The 8,132-nt window shown below is 38.4% G+C and overlaps 1 protein-coding gene across 1 annotated transcript; it reads right to left on the bottom strand.

Annotated features, from left to right (window-relative positions):
• Positions 1–4,451: 4,451 nt before the first annotated feature.
• On the bottom strand, positions 4,452–6,535 carry LOC105058460 (transcription factor bHLH94). The gene is made up of 3 exons (XM_010941404.4): positions 5,881–6,535; positions 4,748–5,173; positions 4,452–4,637 (listed from the first exon to the last, which is right to left on the bottom strand). The coding sequence occupies exons 1-3, from the start codon at positions 6,340–6,342 to the stop codon at positions 4,542–4,544; spliced, it is 984 nt and encodes a 327-aa protein (XP_010939706.1). The 5' UTR covers positions 6,343–6,535; the 3' UTR covers positions 4,452–4,541.
• Positions 6,536–8,132: the final 1,597 nt, after the last annotated feature.

Here is an 8,132-nt window from a genome sequence, read left to right as displayed (position 1 = left end):
CCTGGCAGTAAGAAATTTTTAGCTTACCTTGCTGATTGAAAAGACAATTTTCATTCATCAGTTTTTCACATTTAAAAGCATTTCGTGGTTTTTTCTGAATCTAAAGAAAACTTATATCTAGATGATTTATCCTACAAATTAAGGGATAAGAAGAAACCATGTGGCCATTCTGGATTTATAGGGTAAAGCTAGTCATTCATAATTTATTTATTTCATGGGTTGATTGCAGTGCATTCTGGTTCTCTTAGAATTTCCTTAGGACAATAATTCTAACTTCTTGATATTGTTTTATGCAACTTCTGCGAGCACTTCTTTTGAGAAGCAACTTCATTGTGCACTTCATGTGTGCCTGGCAAGTATGGCAGATTAAATGCATGGAAAATCACATCTTAAGCATCTATAATATCTTTGGCCGAAAATGCCAGCCTTAAAGCGGCAACTTATAGAATCATTCAAGCAAAGAATAATGCTAAAGGCAAAGGCCCATGCCCTGGAGAAGAAAACAATGGGGGCATGGATATTTTGGAAGCCATTAATTGGCCAAAAGAGTTGGCATTGTAAACTACTATAGTGGACAATTATACCTGTAATCTAACTTGCGGGTGTATGATATTATATGTTCAATGACAGCTGATCTTTGCAACTAAGCTTGACTTTCTGACCCCTGTGGTTTTGTCGGATTTCTGCGCTGAAATTTCCTTCTTTAAGTAATTTTATTTTGGTGTAAAAGGGAGAATGCATGAGGTCGGTGAACTTGTATTAGTGTCCCTTTTGTTTTGTACTGTAAGAGGGGACCATAACTTTGCATCAATTGTGCATGTCCACAGGCTGTTGAAAATGCTTTGCCACAAATATCTTATACATGATCTAGCTGATAACTGATGCCCTTTTTTGCTACAATCTAATTTCTTGCTAATGGTGTATTGTGGTCCCCAACATCTATTCTTGGTTCTATTTACCAAGGCAACCTGCATGTAGCTTCTTGAAAATAAGCATATAAAACAAATAGAGCCTTCTGGGCATGTTCTGAAGCCATGAGGCTAGAGATTGAACTGCATTACTTGGGATTCTATTAAAAATATTTGCATTAACCTACATTCAAAACCATATATAGTTTTTCAACCAAAAAGAAAAACATAAATAGTTTCTATAACTCAAAAACTTCACTGAAATTGACTGGCAGGAAATGTTTGCTGGTAAAAAAAGGCTGAGTTCAAAAGAATTTCAGCGTGAGGGTGCAAATGATACGAGTCCTATTCACTGTAACACTTTGATTCCAAAGTTGAAAAGTTGTTTGGTTTTAGAAATCCCAGTGCTTCTTATTTATTTTTGAAAACCATGAAATATCGTAAATTATCATTTAAATTATAACATTTCTTACCTTTCACATTTATTATGTTTGATTTTGAAATCTATGTTGATGTTGGTTTTTTGTTTCTTGGTCATGCAAGACCTACTTTAGGCTATGGAAAGATTAAAATATTGCTTTTGGTTCTCCAACTTATCCAAGTTCCTTCTATTCTCTTTTGAGACATCAATTATAAATTCTAACCCATATATGTCTAATATCTTTCCCATCCATATTTTGTTTAGCATGATTAACTTTCTTTCTTAAGCAGCATTTTCTCCATTGAAGAATGGCAAGTATAATGATACTGGTTTAAATCAATGCATATCTGTCTGCATACTTTGCTCCACTAAGCCAAGAAATTTCAGCAATTTAATTGGCAGAATTTCTCCAAATTCATTGTTAAGACAAACCTCACTTAAATATCAACCATGTACAACTGGTCATCACAATAAGATGCATTTCGGATATGATAAATTGGTCAAGTGACTGCAGGTTTTTAATTCCATTAGGTAATTGATAAGGGTGAAATATTATGTGCTTTCTTCTCTGTTTTATTTAAAACTGTTTTACGTGCAAAATGATTTCTTGGCCTTTCCATTCTTTCATTGTTGCTTCTTGAACTTCTAACTAGCAAATCATTTAAGACAACATACTTATTTGACACAATCTGCTCCTCTGAAGAGACAGGAGAAAGGGAGCAGTAAACTTGAGCACATTTTCTAGGCAATGTGTTTGGTGGCTGGCTAGGTAAAAGCATCAAATTGTTGCTGTTTAAAGCCCCGTATACCAGAGTGCCTTTGGCTGAGAGAAAGAGAAGATACCTTGGATTAAGTATAGCAAAAACAAGTGCAGCCAAACATCTGCAGAGGATAATCAAGAGGTACAAAGACATCATTAATTTTCTTTCAGGCCTCGGGGTTCTAATATTCGATCATTCTGATCCTGATGATCCATCTGATGTATCGGCTCTTGGCATCTTTCTCCAGTGCAATGTCTGGATCACTTTTCTCTGAGTTCTTTTCAAATTGCAGTGGCGCAGTTTGAGTGTCAAGACACTTGATTGTATTTAGAAACTCAAGAATTCTTTAGGACCACTTGAGATCTTCCATAATTTTTTTAAAAAATATTGTTAAATGTTTATCTGAGATAACTACATTATTGTTTTTTTTTTTTTTTTAACTTGTTATAAATATCAAATGCTTAATCCAAGTCCCATGAGCCCTCTCTCTGTATTTATGAATAAGGTATAGATGTGTCATCCCACCATCTTTATTGTTCTTGATGGATCTGATTATCACCTATTTCATTGCCAATACTTTAATTCTCCTGGTGGCTTGCTAGGGCGTTTTGGAAGCCATCTAAAGATGTTTCCGGCCTAACCTTTTACTTTGTATTCCAAATGTCAAATGTTTTCTCGTACTCTGTTAAGGTGCAGAGTGAAAGGAAATAATTAAGGATGTAAATATGGATCATCTGACAGTCATCTTCAGTTTTGGCATATTAGAGACCCGCATTTTTTACATTTAAATTTCCTTGATTTCCTGGTTAAACATACAAAAGCCTCACCTGTCTAGAGTCTCCCACTCTTAGAAATCTAAAACCATTCATCCCTGTTTTCATGATCTTAAACTGCCTAAACAGTGAGAAAGGATTCTCTTCCTGCCACTTGGTCATCCACTCATCTCCAAAAGAATCCCACGAACTCTGTGCCACTTTTCTTTTTTCTTTTTTTTTCAAGAAAAACTCTGTGCTAATTCGGTCGTGATTGATAGCAGAATAAGCTGGCTTTAGATAATTTCTGAAACTTGTTTGGTCATTCTTTTCTGCATAAATCTGGCCTGTTTGTGGACAAGACTCTGAGGGATGGATAAACCTTGCTGGCTATGGATGTCAGAAGGTCATATTCTCAGTAAGGTTTTTCTTTTCTTCCTTTTTTTTTCTTTTTTTTTTTCTTTTTTTTTTCCCCCTTCCCCTCCAAGAAAGCTAGTTTTATATGCACATTACTTCAGATTATCATAATATTGAATATTGCATCAAATTTCACCCTATAGCTTCATCTTACATTTCGTCGAAAAGCACTCTGCACACACGTGTGTGCGTGTGCTCGTGCATGCGTGTTGAGACCAAGATAGCTAGTTGTTCAGGGGACTTGGCTTACACTGCACTAGAGGCTTCTACTTTATAGTCATTGACCTACTAGACAGCAATAAACTGAAAAGCAGCGACAAGTCAGATTATCTTCTGGTCCACCACTGTGAGGTGTTCACCGAACATGGAATACCGAATAATAGAATGATGAATCAATGAATAAAATCATCATCTGAAAATATGGGTCTTTCCAAGAGGGACCATTTGATCATTATACTTCGATTAAAGACCATTAGAAGGAAGGTCACTCACAAGAACACTATGGACCTAAGATCGTCTTCTTACTCCTTTATTTTCCCCCCTTCGTGAGCATTAGTATACTGCAAACATCCATCCTCTTGCAGTATTCTTTACGACACCACATGATAGAAGTTGTCCCAGGCATTTCACCTTTTAATCATTCATCTAAAGACCTGGAAAAAGACCCTCTTCACCGGATCTTCTCACACCTAGTGAAATGACATGGGAAATTGTACTGAAATGTAATGCCTTTTCCTTTATTCGATGTTTTATTTTTGTCCTTCTTTTTCCTTTATTTTGGTTGGTCTCACTCTTTTTGAGTCCACATCTAGACCCATGGGATCCGAACATCATCAAAGCTCTACCTTTCACTGTTAAATCCCATCATCACAACTCAAAAGCTCAGCCAGTCAGCTCCTAAAACTTCAATGGCAACTGTTCTCTTCCCCCAATTAGGTGGCCTTCATTAAAAGGATGTCAGAGATCCCTCCTTATGATACACCCACTTCATTTCTCCTGCACCTTTGGTAAAATCTTTGAATGAACTCTCTCATCTGATATGAAAGCAATCGATTGAAAAGGTTCTTTTTGAATCGGCTACATATGGGCAAATTTTTAAAGATCTCATAGGGCGCTGAGCATGTCTCTCCTATATTCTAGAGTTGAGTACCCTTTCAAGGTCTAGATATTACTGGCATTCAAACCATTAGCATTTAAGCAGCAAACAAGATTCTTAAAAATATATCAGAACCAAAGAGACTGAAACAATTTGTCATATGGTTAGGATTACATGAAGATAAGATTAGTTAAGATCGGACGACTGTTGAATCTTCCCAACCATTTGATAGACTGCAGTAGCAATTTCATCCACAGATGTGTATTGGCAATCATCTTCTACCTATACCAATCAGAAAACACCCAATAGAAGAGTATACAATCCATTAAACGGCAATTCATGGCACCAGTAGTAAACAATTGAGACTTAAAACAATTGTAAGCTAATGATACCTTGAGACTGAATGAGTAGAGAACCATTTCATCCATGGTGGTCACATTGAGGTGGAGTGTAGTGAGCTGCAGGTTCTGTAAGCCCACCACTAACTTGAGCAGCTGCTTGGGTCGCCGTCTCGAGAGAACCTTGAGATTGGCATGGCTGTCGACCATCATTACCTCAATGTCGGCTATGGCCGACCGGTTCTCAGCCATTATCTCAGTAGCGTTGGTGTTGATGGCGGCGGCAGCGGTGGTGGTGGTTGCAGCGCCGTTTGCACTTTGAGAAGAGCATGATGAGTACTGAGGAAAGGTGAAGAAATCAGCAAAAGGAACTGTATCGGATCTTTGCTTCAGTCGCTTTTGAACTTCGAGAGATTGGAGAAGTTGCTCAAGCTCTTTGACATAATTTATTGCGCCACCAATTATTGATGCTTGATCACCCTATCCATATAGAAATCAACAACTTCAGAACTTGAGACTCAGGGAGACTCACAAGAATTAATTACAAGAAACATCTTTGGAGATCAAGTCATAGAGTTTGATTAATATTGATATGGTTGATTTAAGGCCTGGAATTGTCAAATTTCAAATATGTTAAACAAGAAGATGCACCTTTCAACGCACTTACGGAGATTGACAAGAGCTAATTGTAAGAAGCCATCACCGGAGATTTAAGTAAAAGAGCTTAATTAGTTTTTCTTGAAAGATATAGAGCTTGGCTGGTTAGTGACCGTTAATTCCTAGGCCTTGAATGTACGAACATGTAAAACAAGAAAGTGCATCTTTTCATACAGCATGAAATTTTAGATTCTTTGATGATGTAGAAACTTAAGGAGACAAACCTTCACCAGCCTTTTCTTGCAGAACTGCCACTATGTCTCCAAAACTTTGAACCAAAAGCAAGACATTTTTTTGAGGGAAACAAAACACATACAAATTCGGAGCTAACATAAAACTAAGGTTTGTATGGCCAAAAACAAAGATCTATCATATTTGAATCGCCAATAGAATGAATGAAAAAATGGTGAGGTGTAAGTGGAGAAGAAATATTTCAATATTACAATATTTCAAATCCAAGGAGATGAAGAAGAGGGATGGGGGGGGGGGGAGAGAGAAAGACACACACACAGATAGAGAGAGAGAGAGACCCTTTGCACATAGGAAGGAGGCATGAGGGACCGGATCGATGAGAGGTACTCGTTCATCTGCTTTCGCCGGTTGCGCTCCACCGCAATGTGGGTCATCCTCTGGTTCTCCACCTCCTCCTTGTTCTTGAAACTCTTGGTGCGTCGCCTCTTCCTCCGGCCCCTCATCGCCGTCTCCCGGCCACCAGTCTCCGATGGGGGTGAGGAATTCACATCCCACTCCTCAAGGTTTTGCACCAAGGAAGAGCAAGAGGAGTCCCAGTTCCCATGCACTCCATCAACCACCCCCTTTCCCTGCTCTTGCCTCACCCCACCACCAACACCACCATCCATCTTGCATTCAACCACCACCCCCTTCCCTTCCAACCCACCAAAACCATAGTTCCATACTCCTCCCAAGGTGTAGAACTCCTTCATGGTGCAACCAAAGGGGTCTTGTGGGAAGACCGCAGCATCTAGAGCCATCCTTCTCTACCTGTGGAGCTATCTATGGATACCCACCCCAAGAAAAGCTCACAAGGACTCAAACACACACAGCCCCAACTCACCTTTCCTCTGTTGGAAGATGAGGTAGAGAGGATTATTTTAAAGGCATGAGAGAACAAACGCAACACAAGGTTGCCACGTGAGGGCAAGAAGGGGAGGGAGAGCAACAGGTAACATGTAACATGGTGGTGAGTTGGGCAGTAGCGTCTTTTGTTTGTGATAGGAGGGTGTAGGGCGATGGTAGATGCGAATACATACATCAAGGGCTTACAGGTGTGTGCGCTTTTTTTTTTCTTTCTTTTTTTTTTTTCTTTTTTTGGACCAAAAAGCTGAAAGGGTTTTGTTTTTGTTTTCATTTGGTTATAATTTGGTCGGGTGTCGGCCCCAAAGCGCGTAGGGGCAGGGGTGGTAAAAGGACTTGAGGAAAAAGACTGACAGGAAAAGCAGATGGCAGTGGGGTCAGCAGCTATGCGTTTCCTCACGCGAAAGAAGGATTCACCTTCCTTCCTTCGCATCCATCGTTGGATCTGGCCATGTGGCATGAAATGGCCATGAGATCACCATCCCGGACTTGGGTCTGGCCTCTTCTCTCCTGCAGTTTTGTGCCATGAAGACTAAGTTTCCCTAGAACCCTGTCAACTCTTAGTTCATACGTATCCTCACCTTTTTATTATAATATATATACTGGATTTGTTTTCATGTTCGTTCGGTCAATCTTTGTTATAATTTGGAATTTAGGAGCAAGAAAAGGAGGTGGCCAAAGGAATAATAAATATTGTGATGTTTGTAGGCCAAAGAGGCATATATAGGAAATGGATGATATCATAATTTGTGTTTTGATGTAAGGATGATATCATAATTTAGCTATATATCGTTGCTTTGAAGTACTGGCTTGGTAATTTGAATGGAGCAAATCAGGGGAAAGAAAACTCCTTTGGAATGCATAATTGACTCAACTTTTTGATGGCATAAATTATCTAATCAGATAATTAGATCTTAATGCAGCAGTACCGCCATATTTTTTTGTTACTTCTCCAAGCAATATTACAGTATTTTTATAGTTAAAAAAAAAAAAAAGCAGGGTACACTTTCCGAAGATAGACAAATATCAGCTATCCATTTCCTAAGCTTGATGGTGCTCACTGGCTTACTGCCAAAGTCTATTTGTGGTCCAACAAGAGATACGGTTGAATCCTAACTTCATCAAGGTCGTATGATTTAGGCTTATTTGAGGGGCACTACTCTGATTAGCTCAAAATTATATAAGACCTCATCTACAGAAAAAAAAAAAAAATCCTATAGATTTGCTAATGCAGGCTGCTAGTTATAATTCTTTTTGCAACGAATCACATGTTACATACTACTAAATTTTTGAACTAGAAAAACTATGCCTTCATAACTTTTTTTCATTGGAGGAAATTAACAACATATTTACGTTACTGTCCTCTTGCATTTTCAGAACATGAAAGTATCTAAATATAGGTTTATGTTATAACGACAATTTCTTTTTAGCAGATATCAATTGTTTGCCCTGTCTTTTTGTGACAATAATAAGACATTGTCTTCGATCTAAATTTGATGGGTGAACTGCAAATACCTGACATACCAGATGGAATCTAATCTAGCAAGGCATTAACCTCTTATTTGCAGTACATGTTCAAGATTATTTACGTTTTTATACTCCCTTCTTTTTTTGTTGAATTCTTCGTTCTCATTGGCGAATCGGCAACCATTGGTTCCCTTTGGTTACAGAAGGGAGGAATGAAAAA

This window comes from Elaeis guineensis, chromosome 15 (assembly GCF_000442705.2).
Source record: "Elaeis guineensis isolate ETL-2024a chromosome 15, EG11, whole genome shotgun sequence".
Lineage (NCBI taxonomy): Eukaryota > Viridiplantae > Streptophyta > Magnoliopsida > Arecales > Arecaceae > Elaeis > Elaeis guineensis.
Note: the sequence above shows the minus strand (reverse complement) of the source record. Positions and strands in the feature narration are given on the sequence as shown.